Source organism: Buteo buteo, chromosome 11, assembly GCF_964188355.1.
Source record: "Buteo buteo chromosome 11, bButBut1.hap1.1, whole genome shotgun sequence".
Lineage (NCBI taxonomy): Eukaryota > Metazoa > Chordata > Aves > Accipitriformes > Accipitridae > Buteo > Buteo buteo.
Genome location: NC_134181.1, coordinates 40,494,669 through 40,520,035, shown reverse-complemented (window position 1 = coordinate 40,520,035; position 25,367 = coordinate 40,494,669). Strand labels below are relative to the sequence as shown.

At 41.9% G+C, this 25,367-nt stretch overlaps 1 protein-coding gene across 1 annotated transcript; it reads left to right on the top strand.

Annotated features, from left to right (window-relative positions):
• The first annotated feature begins 5,311 nt into the window (after nucleotides 1–5,311).
• Nucleotides 5,312–23,726, top strand: TMEM233 (transmembrane protein 233). The gene is made up of 3 exons (XM_075041825.1): nucleotides 5,312–5,606; nucleotides 12,853–12,987; nucleotides 21,001–23,726. The coding sequence occupies exons 1-3, from the start codon at nucleotides 5,418–5,420 to the stop codon at nucleotides 21,010–21,012; spliced, it is 336 nt and encodes a 111-aa protein (XP_074897926.1). The 5' UTR covers nucleotides 5,312–5,417; the 3' UTR covers nucleotides 21,013–23,726.
• The last annotated feature ends 1,641 nt before the right edge of the window (nucleotides 23,727–25,367 follow it).

The following is a 25,367-nucleotide window of genomic DNA, read 5'->3' as shown; positions in this document are numbered from 1 at the left end:
ATTGCTTCCGTCCGCAAGTTCCACTATACAAACAACATAATTGCCCAAACAGCAGCTAGGAGATACCAAAACATCTAAAACCGAAAGCATAATGGCTACTTCCCAAAGCCTGCCAGTAAACCTTCATGGTACGGCTGTGTTAGGGTCAACACAATGAATTACAATAGATTTCTTTCTTTTTGTGCTTCTTGGAAGTGTAGTAGTCCTGCATTCCTTAGTCCTGCTTAGTCATCTGCTGTACCTGTTTTAGTCATTAATATAATCTCCATTTTTATCCAAATTTTTTGTTGGTTAATAGTATATTCACTGCCATAACACTGAGACTACTTGTTTATTCCTTATTCTGAGTTACTTTATTCCTTGTTCTGAGTCTAGGATGAAATGTCATACTCACATAAACTTTCTGTATTTGTAATAAGTTTCCTAGGAGCCAACCAAATAAGATTAGAAGGTATTACCTGAAGATCAATAACAACGAGGGCAAGCTCTTCTCTTACATCTCACCCCATTCAGGGTTTTCTGTAACTTCTATTCAACTCTAACTGTAACGTAGAATCAAAACATCAAAACTACTGCTTCTCTCTTAGTGATAAGCAGCAGGCACGGAGTTCTGGTCCAAAACTTGAAAACGCCAAACTGAAACTGTGGAGGTATTTGGGTTTAAGGCCTAAGAAAAAAAAATAAAAATAATGTTTTCTGCAGCTGAAGTTCAGGCAGAAGTAAAAAAGACAGATCACCTCAGTTCACTATAAATAGAGGCTTCTAAGCAAAGACCTACGAGTGCAAAGCAAATGTGGACACTGAAATGTTCAAAATGTACAAAAGAAAGGACTGATTTAGCAGTAAGCCTGCAAAGAGGAAAAGCTGCAGACCCTGGAGACACTGGTTCATTTGGCATTGCTGACTGGGAACAGATAGGGAGTCACTTCCCTCCAATAGCTGCTTGGGTGACACAGATTTCTTTATAACTTGCTAGCAACAAGAACCAATAATGCAGTTCTTTGTTCTTCATAGCCACAGTCTTGCTAAATGGCCTGACAATCATGAGAATGAACAGCAGGCAGAGAAGGGATGTTCCCACATACTTGTAAAGACCAGAATGACCAGATACAGAATTGTCTTTAAAAATAAAAGGGTGGATTAGTCCTCCTCTGCTCCCATGTAGAAGAATACTTCTGTACAAGCAGTTATTAAAACAAGCTGAAATACTACTTTTTGGAATATGGGAGGCCCCCATCCAATCTCGTGTGTCCCGTCTCCAGGTGATCCCCCTTTTGGGGGAGAGTCAGAGCATTGAGCTACATGACAGAAGTAGCAGTCCTGCTGTGTATACATAGCCTTAATCCCTATGGGCTTGCTTGTTCCCTTTGTAAAACAGGGACTGTTTTTGCTATCATGAGATACTGTGATGAAGCATATGAAGAATTTTAAATTACTGTGCAATGGATACAGTATGAGAATTTTAGATATTGAATTACTTCCAGTTTATAGTTTTCTCTTCCCTTGGGATTACAAGATAGCCGGGATTACAAGATAGCCAGGTTTACTGTTCTCTCAGGAAGGATAAAGTATGGCTAAATGTTGGAAAGTGCTTGGGAGGATTTTTTTCTTCAGTTAAGTAGAACTCAGCTTGGAGCCTTACATGGCCATTGACTGTTACTGTGACCTCCTTCCCTCAAAGCTGTTTTTAAGTCTGGGTGGAGAAAGGTTCCTGTGAACATCTTGTCTGCTGTATTTGGAAAGGCTTGAGTCCATGATCTAGCCAGAGAACAACAGTTCTTTGGAAAAGTGTAAAAGTGTTGCTCACAGGTCTCCTTTATTATTTCTATAGTCCTTTTTTCAGCGTAATAACACAGAAGGGTTTGAAACAGAGGCAATGATAGACAGCTGTGTGATCATACTGAGAAATAACAGATAGATTGTTTTACAGAGACACTGTTTGCATTACTGTCAGGTTACTATTCCTCTGTTGGGCACACTGCACACTCTTAAAAATTCTCAGTTGCTCTCTTTTTCTAAGAGTAGTTGGGGAAGCACAATGTGCTCATTTTTGCCATAGGATAGCAGAGCGCGTGATCTGAAATTAGATTTGTTGAACATCACCAGCTCTGCTGCATAGGGATTGACTGTGCTAATCACAGTCCCATATAAGGCCAGTTTGGTGACACATAGCTGCATTGTTCCAGCAAGAACTGTGATCTGGAAATGCCTCCCTGACCTTACACCGAGGGAGGCTAGGGAAGCCTAGCCCATCTGACTGGTCTCTCAGGCCAGTACAAGGTCCCACCAGCTCCTTCTGGCATGACTCTACACTTGAGAAGAGTTCATAGTGCTCAGGATTTGCAAAGACTCTGCTCTTTTAATGCTGTGGAGAACCAAGGAGGAAGCTCCTTGTATCATGTTGTCTGGACATATATGTTAATACCAAATAACCTCTGAGCATTAAACTACCATTTTTGATCTTTATGTGGACTTTGATTTGTGTGTGCAGACACTAGAACTTCTTTCCAGAACCACGGCAAGCCATGAACATGCCTTTGAGGAGAGTCCTACCAGCCAGCAATACAGCCAAGTGTGGTGGAGAGACCATATTCTGCTTTACAACAAATCCTGCTGTCAAGCTATAGCACCCTCTGAAATCAGGGGAGGAAGACCTTTAAAAAAAAAATCTCGAAACTGTCATGTCTCTAGCCCATCTGCTTTGCCCATCATGATAAGCAATTTATCCAGTATCTTGCCTTACTCATATCACTGGGAAAATCTCTGCTCTGTACAGAGTGATCAGTTTCTTTTTCAAGACTCAGCTTGAAGTGCAAGGCTGTAAGCAAGAATATTGGGTACTCTGACTCATTCTTTTGGAGGACTATTTTTATGATTGTTCTCCATGGAACTACATCTTAAAACTCTCAGCTAATGTTCTTAAATAATTTTCACAGGTTTCTGCTGAGCCATATCAGCACAGTGGTTCTTCCCTCTGAGGTAAGAACCTTTCCCAGGTTCAGCTACCCTCCACCACTGCAGTCTGTGAAACCAAACTATTGGCTGAATACCTCCTTCTTTTTCTTTACCTCAGTAAGTGGCTACAAGACAGTGCCATTTAAAATTTAATCAATCTTGTCCTAACAGGATATACTTCTTGGATTTTAACCCATCTTCTACATAAAACAAACTACTAAATTCAACTACAATAACTGCCTCATGACAGAACCATCTCAAGAACCTCTTAATGAGCTCTCATTATCACAAATTGCCCCTGAATATCTATAATATCTTTTATCGCTCCACACATCTCACCACTTCCTGTCTCCTGCTTTTTTTACAATCCATTAGCTTCCCTTAGCAGCCTCATTTGAACAATTAAACTTTACTGTTTCTAGAAACACACAAGGAACCCCAGGTTCTACTATTAGGTCTGTGTCTTTGAGAGACCTGGGAAGGGATTAACATGGTCTGATTTAACTGAGTCCAGATTCCTCCTAACGGTTCATGATCCTCAGTGAAACACTTAGTACAGGTTGTTGGCCTGATGTGTCTGATGTTAGACAGTAAGAATCTACATCCTGTCCTCATACTGCAATTTCAAGTCTCCCTGGCTAATCTCTGCACATTTTCCTTCTCTGTAGAGTTGATGTGCCAGCAGCTTTTTGTTGTGCTTGTTTATGTTCAACATTAATGGCTCAGACTGCCCCATGTGAGCTGGATGTTCTCCTTGACATGCCTGATAATAGGTTCTTATTTGCCTGTTAGTGTTTCAACTACAAGCAGACAAACTCAAACTCATTAAGCCATTACAATGTTTCCCTGAAAACGTTCTCATGAATTAAAGGCTTGAGTGGCCCTGGGAGATGTTGATCCCTTGCACAGGGTACGTCCATGGCCTCCATCCCTACTGAAATCTATTCTAAAAGTAATTGTATGGTGTGATGCAAACTGCATTTTCTGAGCTTGTGTGGTGACTGTGTTTAAAGTACCCTGAGAACAAACATATCAGAGATTTTACAGCTACAAAGAGCTTGTGCCTGAACACTAATGGGTACTTTGGCAAGCAGATATAACTTTGGTATTTCGTACTCTTTCCTAAAGATACAGACTCTTTTCTTTTGATGTTCTGATAGATCAGCAGATTCTCCTTCTGCATTATATTCCAGGCATGCAGCTGAGATATGATTAATGTCTATGAAAGTAAAAATACTGCACTTGTATTTCTTACGTCTTTACTCTGTTGACTCCATTTTATATTGCAGGATGATACCCAGAAATGGGAAACTGTGGCTCCATTCAAGTCAACTGCAACACTCCCAGTGACAAAAGTAGCTCATTCATAAAGCTCTAAACGCACCTTACTGTTTTCTGTAACTTTAATTAATTAAATGCTCTCACGGGGAGCCAGACAGAGCAAAATCTCAGCTCCAACCTTCATCTTATCAGAAGTCTCTCCATTTTGCTGAAGCTCTATGCACTTATAAAGATCTTCTGTCTTATATCACATGGCAGAAACAGAGCCTGTGCCTTTCTGGGTGCAGGCTGTCATACTTTCCCCGCCAACTTAAAACTATGATGGAAGCAGATCTTTATTTACTTGTTTTGTGGTTTGGTGGTGGTTTGTGGGTTTTTTTCCATACAGTAGGTTTTGGAAATAATAAAGATTAATTTCCTTGTTCCCCTTCCCGCATCCCCCAAAGTGGATTTCACCTTGGAGATGTTATGTTCAGTAAGGACTGAATCACTTGCCAATCAATTGGCCAAAATACCCTGGGCCTGAGCCACCAAAATGCTTTAAGATGGTTATTTTCTGCCAATCTGTCATGTTTTTGTGAAGTTTAGCAAACCACCGGGGTTAGGAGATGGATGACAAATTCAGCCCAGATCAAAGGAAACGCCTTTATAGCCTTTACGCCACTTGCTGATGGAGCTCACTGACGCTAGAAACGAGACGGCAAAGTTCTTCCCGGAGGTAAGGCAAAGTCGGTTAAAGTCGTTTAACTGCAAACAGTTTACAAGTTTCGGGAACGACCGGAACAGCCAAAGGCCATGTGGCTCGGGACCCCGCCGTGCCGCCGGCGGGGGAGGCTCCTGGGGCAGGACAGGGACAGCCCGCGGAACCCCCGCCCGTCTCCGGCCAGCCGCAGCCGGGACGCGGCGCTGGAAACCTTCGACGGCATTGTTTGGTTTTCTTATTTTTCCGATTCCTCCCGTGAATTTACTCCCGGTTCCACAGACTTAGCGGAAGGGCAGCCCCCTTGCCACACACCCCCCCCCGCACACCCCCCCGCCCCGCAGCACTGCCGGGTGCCCGTCCCGGGGAGGCGCCGCGCCGCGCCGGGCGGCTCCCTTGGCTCGGCGCCGCGGCAGGGTCACGCCTGCCCGGTGCGCGGCGCTGGGCTTTTCGAGCCGCCCGCCCGCCGCACCGCAGCCCCATGTCCGCGCTCCCCGCCGGTACCGACATCAAGAGGGCTCTGGAGAACAGCCCCGAGACCGACATCGAGGATGAGCTGCCCGACGGGCCGCCGCAGCCGCGGCCCAAGAACTACCTGCTCCTCAGCATCCTCGCCTGCTTCTGTCCCGCCTATCCCGTCAACATTGTCGCCTTCGTCTTCGCCGTCATGGTGAGTAGCACCCCGCCGGGTGCCCAAGCGACTTTCCGCTTGGGCGCGGGTGTTCAGCGGGGCGACCTGCGGCTCTCGGCGCCGGCCCAGCCGCAGCCGCCGTGCTCCCGGCCGGTCCCTCCGGGGACCTGCAGGAGCAAAGCGGTGTCGGAGGAGCCGTCAGGGTAGCGGGCATCCAGGCGCCTTTTCAACCACTTGTCCCTGACGCGCGTGGACAAAGTTAGGTGAGGCAGCGAGCCTGAGAGCATCAGCAGGCTCAGTCAGGGTGTCCGCTTAGCTATCCCGGCAGCAGATATAAAACGTGGAGTGAGAGGCAGTTCAAATCAAGTTTTCAGTATCAGGCTAGATAAGGGAGGGAGGTTTATCCCAGTCAATGGGATTTGTTATATCAACTAATTTGCACACTGAATTGGGCGTAGTCTCTATGTATGAAAGTGGCAGTTTGGGAACATAAAACAGATTTGCAAAGAAACAGATGTGGTTTCTGCTTCAGCTGATCAAATACGATAGAAGTGCTATTTTTCCATTAAACAGGTTCTTTAGCCTGATACTATTTGCTAGAATAATACACGCAACAATAATGATTGTAGGTTGTTGGCAAAAACTCCTATAAAATTGAGTATCGAGTACACTGAGAGAACAGCCTTACTCCTGCAACCCATAATTGATTTGCATAGTCCTTAATAATCCAGTAATCCCATTAACTTCAAAAGGATTATTAGAACAGAATCTTCTTCTCTCAGTTAAAAGTTGCAGAGTCAGATCCAGACTTTTCTAATAGTATATATGATCAGTGTAATCAGTAATACTGCAATGTACTTCTGTTGTTTAGGAGCTGAAAAGGGTTTAAAACATACTGTGTATTTTCATCCTTTTCTCTGACAGCCAGTCTGAAAAGGTAAGTAAAAATATAGTTGTTCCCTTTTGCAATTAAGTATAAGAATAATTAGCTATATCTAAAACTTACTAAAGCGGGCTCTTTTAAAACTGGTAAGACTGATCAGAAATCACATTGCTTAAGCTATAAAGGAGCTATTCCAAAGCCATCTTCACAACCTTTTTTGTCCAGATGAGTATTAGCTGTCATTGTATTTTTTTTCTGTGTTTATTTTGTTGTTAACTTAACTGTACAATGTGCTCTTTTCCTTGATTTGAGAAGATTTGGTTCTGCTGGTACCCAGCATCCTTTCTGTCTGTGGACACTTAGGGTGCTATATAAAGTAATGAGAGCTGATGATCTGGGGCTGTGAGCATCTGTTCATTGTGACAGTACTTTCACCAAAGCGCTGGGGCTGCACAGAAGTTAACTGTCAAGGACAGAATTTGGCCTCTAAAGATTTTTGCACCCCATATGGAGAAATCTCCACCCACGCCCTAGTTGAAGTTCATGTAGGCTTTTGGAGTCAGGCTTAAGTAACTGTCATCAGGGGATATGTAGAAACAGGGTGGGAAGAGCACTTCCTGAATGCGAAACAGTCTGTGCAGGTCTCAGCTGCCCATTCCCTTAAAGGGGGAAAACAAAGCCAAACCAATAACCTCTACTGTATGTGAATCCCTTCTGTTTCAATATCATTCTTACTTAAAACACCTCCTTCTCCCTGAAAATAACATGTCCAACTTCTTTTCCACAGCCCGATTCCCTTGCCTTTTAGAGCTGCAACCTGTAACTGCTCCATTAACCTCAACTCCAGATTCTGCATTTTAACCTATGCTGGTTTTATTCCCACTTCTGCTGGGATCTACATCGTCCCTCTCTTCCTTTGTTTCCTAGAGTTGCTAAGGGTTAACACTGAGATACACAAGTGGGTTATTTTCTTTTCTTACAGAAGATACCTTTATAGTCAGCAGAGCTTGCCTGAGATCTCATGTCAGAAGAGTTACAGACCCATAAAAGTAGAGTTCTGTATAAATTTCCACTGCCTAGAATGGGCCTGGAAGGAAAAGTCCTGTTGGCTTCTAGAGGGGCATGGTTCAGTCCCCTGTTTGCCTGTCACGTCCTCCTTAAGTGCTCTCAATTCAGACAATGTTTCCACTCTAAAAGTAGAGTCTGGGCTCTAACACACCCCCGAATTACATGACAGATTTGTCTTCAGTCCCTTCTGTCTCTTCTGCTGACCCATTTACAACTCCAGCACTGGTTTCCTCACTTCTTTATCACCTTTGGGGGCACAAACCTTACCATTTCAGATCCTACCTCCTTGACTATATTTTTAGAATCAAGCTCTCCCAAGATCTCCCTATTGTGATAATAACCTCTTCTTGTTTCTTAGCACCTTTGTGAAAGAAATCTATTTCTTATGACAGGGTAAGAGGATAGCTGGGACAATGGACACTTAATGGCATCAATGTGTTGATATATTGGCATTACAAGAGCAGCTCCATCAAACCAGTTGCTGGTCACTTGCAGGTGTGAGGGTTGCTTGGCAGTAATGGAGATCTGTTTTGCCTAGGGTCCTGGCCAGGACTCCTGGCTGTAGGATTACTGTTCTCCTCAGTACTCTTCTGCAGTTCCAGACAGATGCTGTGAGTTCTCCTGCTTCCTGTTGCTTCCAGCAGCTATATCGTGTTGCTGTACGATTAGTTGGCTCAGTCAACTGCAGAGGTGCCTCGCTCAGATTCTCCCTATTCTTTCTCACATATGTGAGACAACAGGCATCAGGGTAGGAGTGTGGGGTGCAGGTACCAAGTCAGGAGGCTCGTGTGACAGAAGAGTCTTCTCTGGTGCAAGGCTGTGGCTATGCAGTGTGTCACTGAGCTCTTTGGCTGCTTATCTGCAGTGGTGTCTCTTCCCCCTATTGTGAACCCAAAGAGCGCTTAGCTGGCAGTGAACTGTCAGTTGTATCTGAGACCTGGCCCGGGTGGACTGGTTGTATCTGACTCATGGAATCAGAGCTAGAGAGAAGCTGTGGGACAACTCTGAAAAATGAATCCGATATTTCTAATGTCAGCTCTGAGGTCTGATAGTCGAACAAACTTTGTTGGCCTTTCGCAGTACAGCACCTTAAGTTGTCTTTCAGAGATCTGTATGTCAGACTAGTCATCTAATTCCATAGGGCCTTAGATTTGTAACAACTTAGTCTCTTAAAAGCTATTTCTCCCTGCTTGTTTGCTCCTAACTCCCTCTTTATGTTGACACATTTCTGTTTAATCATTTGCATGTTTCAAACAACATATGTGGTCAAGCTGTGACAATCTTGGCTCATCTGTCTCTGATAGTAACAAGTTGTTTGACTGCATTTGTTACCCTGGATTCACATGCCTTGTCTGTATATTAGTTTCACTAAGCAGAAACAATGAGCGAGAGGGTGGTAGAAGTCATGGGACAGCAAAGGATGGAACTTGCTTTCTGAGGAGGTCACCTCTTCTGATTGGGATCCTAATGAGCCATGTACAGCATATTGGCTTTTGTCAGGTCAGTGACTAGCATAGTGACCAGTGTTCCTGTACAGCTCTACTTCTCTTTAGTTAGAAAGTTTATTTGGAAAGTTTATTGTTTATACAGCTTTTTTTAAGTAGCTTGTAGGTACCTGGACATCTAACATCATATGGGACAGCCTGTACCTATTTCAGGAATACTTAACAACAAGGCTCAGCAGCCATTCTTAAGCATTTTTGCACGGCCCCATCTTTGCAAACTGGTAAGCTTTTCCTCTGCAACAACACTTTTCAGCCTGACCCCAGAGACACAGAAGTCCAGTGTTTGTTTGCATGCTGCTATACAGCCCGCAGAGCAAACTCCCTTGTCATTGTGTCCTGCTCATCACCTGCCTGTTTCATCTGCCAAAAAGCAGAGCTCAAGCCTGGTTCTGAATTGCTCCCAAGTCCCCTCTCTTCTTTCTCCTTCCCTGTAAGTTGTTCACAGTGAGGAGTCATACTGAGCCAGCATGCCTCATTCTTCCTTTCATCTGAACTAGAGAGAGCGTCTCACTTCCAGGCACAGCCAAATAAGGTTTGTTACAGCCTGGCTCATGGAAAGCGTGCAAAATGTTTATCAGAGAACCTCAGTTTGGTCTGCCCAGATTTGTAAGAGCTCTAGAGGAGGATTTCTGAAGTAACTCAGTGTTCTTTCTGCTTTTGCCATAAACGGTGCTCTGGGAATGCAGAACAGAAAATGCATGTTAAAAGGGATTAACAGTTTGTGGCTAATTCAGCAAATTTCTGTTCGTATGAGGTTAAGTTGCTTCATTGTTGAGAATATCTTTTATAAATAGATGTGTGTAAACCTGGTCAAGTCACTGAGATTGCTCAAGTAAATAAGCAGCTGCAGAACTGTGGCTTTAATTTAGTTTATGACATCATAGTGAGCGAGGTAGCAGAAACATGAGAAATCATATGGTATTAGGTTGACAATGGCTGAAATTTGTTTTAAAAGTTAGATAGACCAAATGTCACATGCAGATGCTTGTATTCTGTATATATTGCCTAGGCCTTGGAAATTAACCGTTAAAGCCTTAAATGTTACATCTATTTATGTTGTCTATGCCTTACGCTGAAAACTGGAAGCTTGATCCAAGGGCCCTTTGAAGCAGACGGAAGTAAATTAATTTCAAATAGCTTTGCATCAGACCCCAACCATTCCCTCAAACCTCTTATTTTTTTCTTGAATGCTGTCGTAAGTTATGCCATTTAATTTAAACCTCTTAATAAAGAAACTTTTGTCTCCTTCCTGTCTCTCCCAAATCCTCTTCTTTATCATTAATGCTGTTTTCCTCCTCTTCACTGTGGATTTGTATTAAAATGACATTATTTATTAAAGTGCACAGGGTGAATTATTTATGCGCTACCTGCAGAAATCACATGGACATTCTCTGGACTTCCTAAATACATTAGTAAAATTGCGCATAACTACAAGCTGGTGCTGCCATGTCTTGCTTACAACTCTGTCTCAGTCTTTAGACCACGTGTATGGGGAACTGAGTTTATAGTGTTCGCAGGACCACTCTCTACATGTCATGGAAAGTGAGCCCTTTGATGGGTGGGGAGATCAAAGTCAGGGCTAGGGTGTCAGTGATGCTTCTCCATGTTTCTCCCTATAGCCACAGTCACATTCATAGTTGCTGACAGAGGCAGGAGAAGTCAGCCTGGTCAAGACCGAGCCAAGCCATGTTTCTCCTGATACTCCTTTTATTGACCTTCCTGAATATATTTTGAGAAAACCTAAGAAGGCTCTTCCCCTGTAGACGAGACTGCTGAAAACAGGGGAGTAAGTTAGGTAAGAGGAACTGTACCAGCCACCTTTTGTAACAGGAAGCCACACTGGTGGAGAATCAGAGGTGACTGTGTCTCAGCACAGCTGCTGGTTTTCTGCCTGAATGGTCAGGTGTGGCTAGCCTGATACCCTAAGGAAACAAGGCTTGGGCAGTCATCCTATTTGACTATAAGTTTGTGTCCATCTCTTATTTCCATCTCTTCCCTCTTTCCCTGCTATATCCTTTAAGTCCACTAGCCAACCTCAGTGAAATTTGACAGCAGAGCAGAGATATTAGTGATATTCTTTAGGGAAATAAAATAGAGAAATGTTTAGGCATGCAGGCTTCCAGGTAGAGAAGAAATGTATCAGTGCTCTCTTTAAGGGCAAAGGTGCATCAGCAGCTCAGCCTTTCTTAGACACCAGAGAATAAGTATCTGCACTTATCCTTGAGATGCAATTCTAGGAATATAGGCTTCATTGCTTTGGGACTGTCTTGGCATGAGCGATCTTACTGCAGTGCTAACACCAAGGATCCATCTAGTCCATTAACTTCTGTGTGCTCACTAATCGACAGAACGCACACAGATAATGTCCCTAATTATTTTTCTGCTTGGGAAAAAAGGCTCTACAACAATGCTTGGTATCCTCTGAAGTTCATTCCTTTCCTACTCTCCACAGTCTCAGATCTTCACTCTGTTGAATTAGCTGTTTTTGCTACAAAAAGTGGTTCATAACTAAAGCACTTTCATAATAGCACTTGGTGATACCTTGTGCAGTCGTTTTCTAAAGGTAACATGAATTACTTGGTCCACAGAACAGTTCATTTGATCAGGTCCCCATATTTCTCCCCCCACACCTCCCACTTCTAGGATACTTCCTGGAATACTTAGGAGATACTAAAGAACAGGTTATGACTAACCTGATTGCCTGAGGAAGTATGCTGAGATAGTTCAATAGTGCAATCTGATAAAGAAATCTGGGCTCAATGTCATGATTTATGAACTCAAACTCTCCTGATCTTAGAAAATATTTCTTAGAAATAATTTTAATGTTCTTTGATAGCATCTTATTCTTAGGAAGAAGTTACAACAAACTATGTTAGTACTAGAATACTTCAGTGTCCTTCACTGATTCTTTTCTTTTAAAAATATGGTCTGGTTAAAACAAAAATTAATTCAGAAAATCCTATAGTCTGTCTCACAAAAGACTAGAAGATCAGAGTGGTCCTTTCATACCTTGCTGTCTCTGCATGTAATGAATGTAAATCATCTGCTAAGTCATGGGTGGATAGAGATAAACTCAAGTCTGTTGAGATAATATCCGTATGTCTGATGCATACCTCAGGATGTATATGATAATAATTATCAGTGTGTTCCAAAAATGCAAAGGGACAGAATTTCTAGCCCATGAAGATGGCACTCAGATGTTTTGTTCAGATGATCTATACTTCTTTGGTTTGTGGGGTTTTTCACCACCAGCAAACTACCTATTAATTCTTCAGACTTTTGTTTTGAAAAGTAAAATGTTGGAAAAATAGGAAATTAGTAAGCTTTTTTTAAGAAATTTTCCTGAGGCTTTCTGTAAAAATGCAGCCTATTTATGCTCCTTTTCATGCTTATGGTCCTATAAAGCATAAGACTTTATTTCACTGCTAATGAAGCAGCCAACTAACAGTTCATATATACTACAAAAATATTGCCAGAGATAAAAGCCACTGATTTATGCAAGTGGGTGGCTTAGAGCCGATTTGACAGCTTTTATGCTGGTGTGTACAAGAAAACTTATCATATGAATATAGCCTCACTACTGAAAATAAAAGAGCTGTAGTTGCAATGAAATGTACTGAAAATGAGCAGAACAGAAAACTGGAGTCCCTGCTTACCTTGGACTGTTGGCAGTGGATGTTTATTTTACAAAGCAAATCAGCATTTTCTGAAGTCCTTTCTACAGGACCAATGTGCACAGGACTTAATGTTACTTCAAAGCAGTCACATGGGTTTGTTTACAGATTTCTGTTTAAAAAAAAGTCACAAACTCTCTGTTTCTCTTCTACAGGCTTTAAACAGTTATAATCAAGGAGATATAGAAGGGTCAAAAAGACTCGGTCGCAATGCACTCTGGGTTGCTGTTGCATCAATTATCATTGGCCTTGTCATCATTGGAATCTATTGCGTAGTTCATTTCACAACGGTAAGCAAAATGCTACTAGTTCCAATACAAAAATTCTCTGTGCATGGGCTTCAAAATAAGAAAGATTGTCAGAACTATGTACTAATCTTAAAATGTAGGCATGCACACATGTTTTCCAAAAGAGCAATTTTTACTTACTTTGCAATTTAGAAAATTCTGTTATCTGTGGTTAAATGCAAACAACTGTGTCTTACCAGCATTGGATTTTCTAGAAACTCTTGCAGCTCCCTTGGGCTTTTCAAGTTTAGGCCAGTTGCTTTTTGTTTTTTCTGCTCCTCAGTTTCACCATCTGCAAGACCACGTGCATAGAGATCCTTAGATTTCAGGTAATAGAGTCCTGAGGTGCTAATTTTCAGTCTCATAATCTGTCCAACATATCTTTTAACTTTGCAAGGAGAAGATGACAGTCAATTACTATTTTACTGTTTGATATTAAGGTGACCATAACTATATCAAAAGTGACCACAAATGTAATTTTGACTTGGCTTGCTGTGGGATAAGGTTGTTCACTCTCAGTGCTGTGTAATTGACCTGCCTTTGTACACCTGGAACAATAGTAAAGAAGCTCGACAAATGAATCTCTATATACGCAGTGGTTACCCAGATGGATTATAATCTTATTTGGAAAAGAGGACAAAAGTAATTAATGTTTTGATATACTTTCTTAAGGTTGTGCAACAATATGTTCTTTTTCCATAGTAATGTGCACTTCCCATTAAAATAACCAATTTAAATCAATTTCTTACTGGCTGTTTTGGTTGCAGAGCCTTTCAGTGCACTGTACAAACTTATGTATAAACTATAAACAGAGATCACCTCATCCACCACTGAAATGCAGACATCTCCAGGGAGTGGAATGGAGTAGCTGCTTAAACATGTACAACATTTTCAGACAAAAACTTGAAGTATGCCATATTGAACTGCAGGGAAGTTAGTGGAGATGGCATCCGTTTCTGTAGGATATAGTGGATGGTGCTGCAGAATCAGAAGCTTATTGTATATTCATTAATTTCCCAGGCATTTTGCAAGCATGAATCTCTCTTTGGGTCAGCTTGTGTTCAGTTTATTCAGCCCTCACAGATTTAAACCCAAGTCCCTTCAGGCAGGGTGTGCCAAGTTTTGTAATTGACAGCAGCAGTAAATACTTCTGTTCGCTTCTACTACCTTACTCATCATTTCTCAGGCAAGGATAGCAGCTCAATAATTTTTTTTTAAGTAGGAGGAGAGAAGGGCAGACAACACTGATCTGAAGCACTCATGTTAACCAGAGCACACTACCTACATTTAGTTGTAGTCAACATTTCACTTACACTACAGTAGGATCCTCTGTGTGGAGTGTGAATGCTTCTTTGTGCCCACTGCCAGATACTAGTAGTAGTTAGCGCTTTACATCTAGCTAGTATTTGTAAGCACCTCTCTCTTTCCTACTCTCAAAGAAGTAAGCAGCAGTAAATCAGTATAATATGACTTTGTGGGTTTTTCCTTAAGTTTTGTCTTTTGAGGATTTTTTTTTAATTGGTTTTGGGTTTTTTTTAAAGAGAAAAATCTCTGGGTTAGATGGAAGCATTGACAGGTGACTGGGAACCCTCACCACACTGCTGGGATATTAATTTCTGTATTCAGTGAATAGCTTCCATAGAGGTCTCTTGGCCAAATGGTACCTTGAGTTTTGTGAGGACTCAAGGTTTACTGGATTCACCCTGCTCTCTGGCTTTCCAGTCTCTTTACTACTCCCCTTCTCCCTCTCACCTGTCACCCTCCAAAGAGCCGTTGCTTCTAAGAAAGTATTTGATGGGAGCAACAATCTTCTTTATTCCTCTGATGTGAAAACGAGTGAACAGAAGCACCAAACTGGCCTTTCCATCCTCCATGCTTACCTGAGCCCCCTTTGTTGCCTTACTCTTGGACATTCATCTTTTATACTAAATTGTCTTTGAGTTTGACATGCCACTGGTGTGGATGGCATTGCATGCTCCATGCAGTTATCTCAAATCCATTTGTACCTTGGTCATGATTATTTACTAACAGCCATTTTGCACTCTGCTAATGTGAAGTGATTGTAAACTACTTCTATGCTAACTTTAATATATATGCTTCAGTATTAATAAGATTGTACAAAATAGCCTTAATAGAATGACAGTCAGCCCTGTAACTGATTTATCTGATTACCATTAGGCACAGATTTGATGCTTCCATGACCTACACATGCATTTTTCCTGAAAGTCAATTTAGACTAAAGCAATATATATGAAAAGCTTGACCCTTCCAGGATTTGTTACTGTATGTTTTATCGACATGAAATTCATCAGCTACCGTATTACCCAGTTGCTCCTGCTGACATTCCTTGTGGCTTCTTTTGGTCTTCAAAGGATAACAAGTCTCATTGCAAATCAACATTGGGAGTACCCCCTTGTATTCTCCTTGCGTATTCTTCTGTATCTCTCCCTAGAGCTTGTTTACCATTCTACCATCCTATTTCTAATCTGCGTTAGTACTTTATCTGTTCTCCCATGACTGTTAGAGCTTCTCACAGAGGGTGTTAACTTGAGTATTCATAAACCCTTTGATAAATTTCACTAGCTCATTCTGATTTATCCATGGTCCTGCTGATGGTGTCAAAGATGCAAGGTGTAATGAGTTTGGGGGCTGGATGAGCTTCAGGAGTTCTTCCACAACGTCCCAAATCTGAGCTTCTGGAAAGCAACAAACCTGAGACATCCAAGTCAGGTTGGCGGGAGGGAATCTCTATCAATTGTTACACAGCTTTTCCTCTTGGCATAGAAATGGTTCAGGCTCAGCTGGGTCTGAAGTCTCCTTCAATACAACTCTTCACCTTCCCCCAAGGGGCTGGCTACACGTCCTGGTGGATCTGCAGGCCAAGAAGGAACCTTCCTTCTCCTGCCAGAAGTCACAAACTTCAGGCCTTCCCCATCACGGAAGTCTTCGTTCAGCTCTTCAATTGTAGTCTTTAGTTGTTCATCCTTTGCTTTGTGGAGCTCAGGCACTCTCCTCCGCAGTCTCTGTGGATACCCTGTTGGTCTCCTGTTTGTACGCCCTGATGGTCTGCAGTCTGCCCACCTCTTCCTGAAGCCCTTTTCTCTGGAGGCTCAGTGGTTCAGTCAGAGTACAGCTCCCACCAGAGAGGCCACCAATGTCCCAGCCCCAAAGACAGGCAGCTGTCACTCCCCCGCAGCTGCAACCTGGACAGCTACATCTTCCTTCCGAAGTTCTATCTGGGTCAAGGCATCCGATATGCCAGGCAGTTGGTCCAGCAGTTTTGGGGATGGTGCCCTGTGGCTTATCACCACCACTGTTGCACAGTCCCAAGCAGTCCCTTGCTGTCTTCAACAGAGTTTCTGGGTCCCCTTCTGTGCAAACTCACAACTTAATTGCTAAAAACCCTCTTTGCCACTCTTGAGCATCTCTCATTGAAACCACTGTGAATGGAGCACTGAAATACTTCTCCGTCTCTGGACGCAGATTCCTTCAGCATTCACTGGAAAGGAATTTCCTCTCTATGACTGGTATTTCTAGAAGACCAGTTCAATGAGGTCAGTGCCTAACTTGCTGAATTTCAGTAGCTTCTGAGTATCAAAACCCACATGACCTATTAAAAATTCCAATCAAAGTTATCCATTTGTTCCCACATCTCCTCTTCCAGCTTTTCAGTACCCAAACCTACTATGCTTTCCATCTTGCTTAGGAAAGGGGTTAAGTCCTGTGCTTTAAGCAGAGCTGAGGAGGGCTGCCATGGTACTCCACATGCCTCAGTCAGGAGAAGAACATCTATTAAGGGGTGTTGAGGATAGAAATGGTAGAAGCTGCAGAGAGAGGAAGAGCAAGAAATTCCTGCTTTGAACAAACAGCGACATTATAACCCCAGTAATACCCCCAGTTATACCCCAATAATACTGGTAGACTCAGGAAGAGGAAGACCCTTTCACTTTTCAGAAAATTTCCTACCTCTGAGCCCCGAGCTTCCTTGCGCGCCTTCTTTGGTTTATTCAGTTGCAGAGCAACAGTAGCACAGGAATAACAGCAGGCGACACCTACGCCTGCATGGATGAAACAGCCTTGACTTTTCATTTTGAAGATTTACTCGGCGCTAAGCCAACTTGGGGTTTCTACTGCTGCCTTGGAGAGCCTCATTTGTCTTTAACGCTGGCGTGTTATCTTTAGCAAACATACATTAAGATATATAGTGATACATATATATATATATAGCCTGGAACAGGGCCCACCCAACAGTTGGGAACCATGTACCTTCTGCAGTCATGACCCTGAATGTAGACAAGGGGAAGCTGTCACTTGCATCACTGGAGTTAACAGCCCAGCAGTAAAACTTGTCTGTCTTGATCAATGTAAACTGGTGTGTTCTTCATTATGCCGAGGAATCACTGAGTGTTAAGCTGCAGCGTGTGCTGAATCAGGGCTGTGCCTCATTCCACACTAGGCCAAATTTATTCTTACTCCATTCGGTAACTTCTACCCTCTCCTGTCAGTTTCTCCTGCAATCCTACCTTGCCAGTCCTGAATGCTGAATTACACTTCCACTGCTTGCTCAGATTTAACTTAAACCGGTATTTTTGTCACCACTGAGTCTAGCCCTGCATATGTGCCCATAGGCATGTTGTCCACCAAGAACTGCAGTGAGAAAAAGGATGTATTTGTCTTCCATAAGGAGACATCACTACAGACTGAAACAGTGCAGAGCTGTGTGCCATAGACTGCACGTGGCCTTTATCTGCTGTAATATGTCCAGTTAGAGAGCGAATGGCAAGATACCTAATGACCGGCGACACTCAGCTCTGAACCACATCCTGAATCCTGCCTCTAGTTCTGATGTCCTTGTCTTAAGAAAGATGTGGTGTACACACACACAAAAGGAGAGAGAAGGATTGCAAGGTATGAAAAAACCTTTATACGTGGACAGACAAAATAGACACAATCTCTTTGGCTTGGGAAAGAATGACTTAGGAATCAGTAGTTAAAGGCAGTGAAATAAAGAATGATTATTTGTTGTCTGTTATGAATGAGATGAAGGGGCATCAGAGGAAAGCTGCTTTAAACAAGGAGGACGTACTTTTCCATGTGACATACAGTGCAGCTGTGGGACTTATTCCTTCTGGTTGCTGTGGATACAAAAAAATACAAATTATTTGAAACAGCAACGAGTGAAGTTACAAAAAAAAGCTTAAGTGCAAAGATGCAGATATAATCTCGGGCTCAGAAAGTTTCTAAGATGCAGATTGCCAGAGGTGGAAGGCAATACAGGGAGAAATATCACCCTGGATGTAGCCTTTTCTTATACAGTCCATTTAGGCATTTGTAACATGTCACTGTCAGAGATGGGATGCCGCAAAGATGGCTGTTTGCTCTGACCCAGTACCACTATTCTTATGTTCCTTCATGAAGCCTGTTAGTAGCCTTTCCACTGACTTGAATGAATTTGGAGTCAGCCTTCCTGTCTCTTCCTAAGTATTTTGATCAGCAAAAGCCAGTATTTTTGTCCGTGAATGAGGGCTCTCCAGTAGTTCACAATCTGTGTTTTCAGAGCAGTCTCCAAATTTTTGGAGCAGATTCCAAGTTCTGTTTTGTTTTGCTTTTTCATAACACAAGACGTTTGGTGTCTTTGGATTTCATTTGAGTCCTACTGGCAGGACTTCAGGAAATGTAATCCTAGGCTGGAACCTCCTTACTTAAGTACAGGGGACCCTAGGTAACCCAAACACTTTTCTTAACTGGATCTCAACATGTCATGTTGTACTTCATGCTACCGTGGGAATCATGCATTCTTATTCCATTGCTGGGTTTGCTGCATAGCCTGTTAGTAGTCTGATAAGCAGCTTCTTACAGCACATACTTTAAGACTACCTCTAATGGCTGAGTGATGCTTGACAATGCTGCTCGGGGCAGAAGTGGAGCTCATGTGAGTTTTGCTTCCCAATTGAGCCATAAAGGATATCATATAAAGCCCACATCTTTTGTGCACCTCTCCAGTGGTTCTCTGCAGTCTAGGCAAGTAGCAGTGAGTCAAGTAGAAATGTGGAGAACTAGTAAGAAGTGTTAGAGTGAAGTAAAGACACAAGCTTTTCTGTAGAGCTCTGACTGAGATAGCGACAGTTTTGGTATGAGGAAGGGGAGCCAAAGTACTAAGTACAAAGAAGGAAAGGAATGCAAGAAACTCCTGCCAATGGACCAGTGTCCAAGACTTTTTTAATTCACATCAGAAGTTCATTGTCTTTGTTTATCTTGAACCCAGGGCCACAGGCAGAGTAGAATTATCTTCTGGTAATAACTTATGTGAGAAGGGTAGTTGTGTTCGGTGACTTTGGAATTTCATGCAAACCTTTATATTTTAATGCTTTCATAGAGGAGTGTGAACTTCTGACCCCTTCTTTAATCTCACTTGATCTAGAACTTCACCCCAAGGAAGTCACTGAAATACCACCTGTCAGCATGGCTTCAAAGGAAGACAGAGAGACAGCTAGGCTGTGTGGAAAGTACTAGCTTATACTGTTTCATAATCAGTAGGGTCTTAAATCAAACATATGTGCAGTAATGCAACATTGGTAATTACTGGTAGAAGGAAAAGGAGTAAGCATTTAGACTGTGCACCAGGGACAGATGTATACACACATTTTTCTTACTAACTTAGAAATAATTCTTCAGGGGGAAAAAGCATGCAAGATTATTTCTAATATCTCTGCTGTCCCCTTCCTGAGGCTCTCAAAAGACTTTGCAGCCATTTCACTGAGGGACTGTCTCTCTTTCAGAGACAGAATAAACTGAGGGCCAGTAAGATGATGGGAATTACACAGCCAGTCTCCAGATCTTTACATTGCCAATCCTGTTCTCTGTACCTTACCATAGGAAAAAAAGAGTCAAGGAAGACTACCTGCCTTTCACTGCAGGGATTGACCTGCCAGTAACTGATAGAGCACAAAGTCTGAAGTCAGGGCATTTCTGTTCTCTTTTACGCACATTAATTCTTGGTGTCCACCTAGGCAATGAGCTCATACTGCTGCTTTTGTATCAGTAAGGGCGCTAACTGATTATCTTCTTAATACCCTACCTCTTTTTATTGGATTTGTAAAAATATAAGAGCTTAAAGTCCTCTACCTGTCTATCAAATGTGCTCTGTCAGCTCAGAGGCTAAGCAGTGGGCAGACACATGTAGATGCCCAGAGGCAATGTGATTACATCAGCCTCATTTCCTTAGCAAGCCACATTAAAAATTCTGGCCCAGTTGTTTCATCTGTGCATGAAGGAAATGTCCCCACAATAGATTCTGCCCATTAGAGTCCTGAGTAGCATCCAAGAGATAATCAGCAAAGGAGTTAATGCTGTCTGCAGGATATATTTACTGTTTAGTGCCTCATGTCCTAGATTGCTCTTTAAGGAGCTGCTAAAAGATAGCTGCTTCATGGAGAAGATATCTCAGACTCCAGCAGAGAGCCCAGCATCTAAGGATAAGCCAGTGAGATCAGTACATCCATGGGTAATGTCTGAGATCTACCCCCAACACAAGAATTTGAGGGAACTTCTCAGATGTTTCCTCTCCTAATGCAGATGCACAAGAGAGGTTACCCAGTCCTTTTAAAATACCTGTCGTGTTGCTGTTGTGTTTACCAAGTTGTCTACTGCTGCAAGTATTGTTCTTGCTTGACTGTTTTATGTACCACTTCAAGAAAGCAGAGATGCTGTTGACCTCATGAAACTTTGTCAAGTAAGAGCCCATTTCCTGGCAATGAAAGATCCTAACTTGCATTGATTCAGGTAACTCAGTTTAAAAATTCAGTTCAGATTGACAGATGACCAGTGCCATTAGAAACTTAGCTCTTTTTGATTCAAAACTGCATTGAACCACTAATCTAGAGGGATGTTTGTTAAGAGAACAAGTGCCACTAATGTGGCATAATGTATCCATTAGATCTGTAGAATTAATAATTTAAACTCACAAGGCAAACTGTCTTTTCCTCTTTAAAAATACCTATTTCTGTGTCCTTGCAGCATGCTATCTGAAGACCAGGACTGCACTTGGAGGATATCATCATGTAAATCTTGGGAGGGAAAAAGAAGAAGAGAAGGAACCCCTTCATTCCAGACTGTTAGATTTGACCCTACAAGTCTGCAGAGGCATGTTACTGGTGGATGAACTGATAGTCCAGTTAGTTAATCAGCATGGCGTGACCAGGTTTTCAAAATTACTTATTTATAAGAAATTCAGTATAAAGCAGCATTTTCTCTTTTACCTTACTGTATAATGAGATCTTGCCGTAACAACTCCATTTTATTTCTCATTTACATGGAATGTATGCTGGATCCATGATGTTCCCTGGCTGACCCTACCCAGACAAAGCCAACATACCTAGACTGTTTATAGTGCCCAATGTAAGAACTGATGCACAGCCCACTTAAGCTAGTAGAACTCCTGTTGCCTCCAGTCCTCCAGTGGGTTTTGGATCAGGCCATTAAGGATTTTTTTTTTTATTACTTTAAAATAGTCTCAACATAACACAATTGTAACCATGGGTTTGTGATTTTATCCTGCTGTGTGATTTTATAATACCATGGGCATACTCTGACTCAGCAGCTGCTTTCTTGTGTCATCCTCAGCTTTTAGGTCTTTACCTTGGATTTTTAACCGCCTGGGACCGACTTCAATCACTTGATTATTAAGAGACACTCTTCTTCCATAGCATCCATATTTTTCTTAATGATTTATTTTTGTTTTGTTGTCTTTCATTGTTGAACTCCCTTGACTTAGCTCCAGTCCTGCATTAAAGTTGCACTGATCATATTTTCCTCTTTAAACTCCACGTATGTAAAAAGTTCCTATTTTTTTATCTGAAAAAAGATCTTCTTTTTAAATAGATGTTCTTCTTCATCCCTTTGTTATTGTTCCTCTAGCAAGTCACATAGTTTCATTGTGTTCTGCTTTGTTCATGTCTTTTTTTGTTTAGTTCATCCTCTCATCTTGCTATGAATAGTCTATACATCAATGCAGTTAAGAGATGGACAGACTTTTGTACCCTTACATAGTTACATAGACTCTTGCTGATCCTAAGATATTACTCAGTGAACAGCCTTAAGTTACAGAATTGATGGCCTCTAAATTACTGCAGTTTCTTGATACCTTATGAAAATTCAGCATGGGACAGCTTTATTAGCTGAAAAGTGTTTGAAAGAATATATTTGTTTTGTCACACAAATATTCCATGTTAAAAAGAGTAAGCTCTGCTGAGCATTAAGACAGATGGCTACATCTTCAGTGGTTGTTGCTCCATTTGCTTTAACTGTTACTACATCTTCAAGCAAGCTGTGCCAACTTACACTTACTCTCCTTGCACTAACATAAATCTGGACCGACTGCCCAGAAATACATGGGAGTTTTGCAGGTGCAAGTGAGAAAAGAATTATGCCTGACAGGAGTACAACTACCTATTTAAAAAAAGTAATAATCTCCCAGAAACCTTTACCTGTTAAAGCATATGCCTGAAAGTAGCATGTATTTTCTGTGCCTTGATATTATACTCCTAATGTGCTTTTTTGCTTTTCTTTCTGCCAAATTCTGTTTTTCATTGAAGTCAGTGATGCATCGCCTATCCTTAATTACTCCAGTATAAAACTTTATGAACACTGGTGACATCAGTTGATTTCTTCAGCATTTACACGGATCGAATTTGTCCATGTGGGAATTTTGCCACTGATTTTGATGACCCCAAGAACTGGCTGTTCTGTGAATTCCTCTTTGGTTCTTGAATACTATTTCAATGATCTGATACGTCTTGTGGGACTTTTAGTAGCTTGCCTTATTATCAGATATGATAGAACTGTCATTGAGAAGTGGAATAAAATGACTTTTAATTCATGTCCATTCTGGTATGTGGGAAGTGTCTTTCATAAGTTTTGTTGCCTCTTCTATTTTAAAGAGTAATAACCCTTTTTCTAGCCCCTTGGACAGTTTCAGAATAAAGTGAATCAAAACAAAAACAGGATTTCTGGCCTACATGATACTATACAACCAGTCTGTACTGTAGCCAGTACATTCAGAAGTTGCTAGGATCAGTTAATGCTCAAAATATCAGCAAGGTAGGCCCTTTGCTTCATTTTCAAAATAGCATTCAGAAAGAGTGTGGAGACCTTTTCAAAATGGTCCCTCGGTGGTCTCTTTGGGGTTTTCCTACCACGAGGGGAAGGTGGTCAAATGAGGTAACCAAAGGAGGTCGCTCAGCAGGTAACAGAGGTCAGATTTCCACCACCTTGAATTGCTGGCATCAAAGTAAACACCATTACATTGCTGTAGTAATAGTTTTCTGTGTCAGTGTACTAAAAATCAAAGTGAGTACAAAAAGTTTCATCCTTCTGCAAAATATTAAACTCAAAATATTAAACTAAACCACAGCTAGTGGTGTGAGAGAGGAGAAAAATTTCCAAAGTTATTTGGGCATTAGAGGGTAGGGATAGGCAACTTGAAGTATTTTTGAAAGTGCCTAACAAGGATTTAGATCAATAGGAGCTAGACACCTGACTTGTTCAGATGCTTTTGAAAACCATACTGGAAATCTAACTTGCATCTTGATGCTCACAATTATCTTTGAAGTCTTGCTCTTAATATAATTGAGAATTGAGCCATTGTATCTTCAGTGCTTCTGAAGACAAATGTTGCTACCTTACAGTGGTATTGATTGGTATAAAAATAAAGGCTTTATATTAAACCACTTAATGTGACAGAGAGGGGAAAATGCGGCAATTCCCCTAATGTCCTTGAGTGCTTCTGTGTCATAGGTAGTCTTATTTTTGCTTTCCTAATGTATTGGTATCAGTTCTCTTCATTTATTTATGTTTACATAAATTTTCAACCATGTTTGAGAAATGCAGTTCAACACAGCTTGTGCTGGAAATCAATATGGTCCTTGTACAACCAAATCATTCTGTTGTAGGTGTGACAGACCCATACAAAGTGATGTATCAAACATAGGGAAGCTAAATGACGTTTTGCTGCCCAAATCAGCAAGACCCCTGGTGACAGCAGTGGGTGTGGAAGGCAGAATGCGGTTGTCTGACTGAGGAATTAGTGCCTGCTTTATATTTTGAGGGACATATAAACAAATTTCATTATCTATGGCAGGCTCTGGAAATTACCTCTTCTACATCATCATGCATCTAGATTTGGATTTGGCCCATTATTATTCTGCATTGCACCTAACCATTTTTTGGTGAAAGAAAAAAAGAGCTGTCACAGGAATGTGCTGAATGATGTTATTTCATGAAATAGCGGGGGAAAAAGTGGTAAAACGTATTTCAACTCAACATCTGTGTCCTGGGCAGGAGAACAGACTCTTCCTTCCACAAAGCTGCTCTGGGCTTCCATTTTTTTGATGCAGTCTTCCTGCATGCTGAAGGCACCAACTAATGCCTGAAGTCCAGCTCTCTTTTCCTTCCTGCATGTATTACAGGCAGAGACAGATGGAAACTTGAAATTGCTGGCCTCAGCTCCTGGATCATGTTAGCATCTTTCGCTTCTTACAGGGCAGCTGCATTCTGCAAAACAGCAGTGTGAATGTATCTTGATATGTAACCCTAGAAGAGGGCTTCTAAATATAAGAGGAGTTTCTTTGCTGCCGTATGAAGGGGGTCAGCCAGACGCTTAAACAACATGCGGTGTATGTTTCATCAGATTGCACAGCAAAAAAAAAATCAAGGGGACAATATGAAATTAAATTCTTAGGGTGCCTCCCTGCAGGCACACCCAGGAGTTTACAGCTTGTGACTTGAAGATCAGCGCTGGCTCTTCAATTTATGTGGTTGCAACCACAATCCATGAACAGTGTGGCTTGAGGCTCCAGAAGCTGTTGCTTTTGTACCTGTGTCTTTGGATATGTGTTCACAGTGTGAACTGTGTTCTGCCTGTCAGCATGGAGATAGGTTGTATCCGATTGCTACCACAGTGTCTATCACTCTCAAGAATCAGTCAAGATGCACCTGCTGGAACAGTGTGCAAGGATCTCTCTCTAGGCTCATTTCTTTACCTGGACCCTAACTTTGTCTACCAGTTAAGATGGATTTTGTTACTGATTTGCATCAGTAAGGGAGAGACCGGGTCATCTTCCCAGTTACTTTTTACTTTGTGTGCGTTGTGTGTCTACCTATGTGCAAGAGAATGCATCTGAAGGACTGGATTCCCCAAAGCAAGTAAGATTTAAATACAAAGAAATTCACTGGATTGATTCAGGGCCAAGCTGATAAGCCACATCCTGTTACCTGACAGCTGTTCTGGAGCCTTTATAGAATGTGTTGTTTTGTGGAGGGAAGAGTCCATATCGCCAAACCTTCACTCCTGATAATGGGGTAAACTACAAGGAAGTTGAATAGAT

Coding starts and splice junctions, on each gene's coding strand:
- TMEM233 (XM_075041825.1), top strand. CDS start 5,418: ATGTCCGCGCTCCCCGCCGGTACCGACATCAAGAGGGCTCTGGAGAAC. Junction 5,607..12,852: donor CCTTCGTCTTCGCCGTCATG/GTGAGTAGCACC, acceptor TCTCTTCTACAG/GCTTTAAACAGTTATAATCA.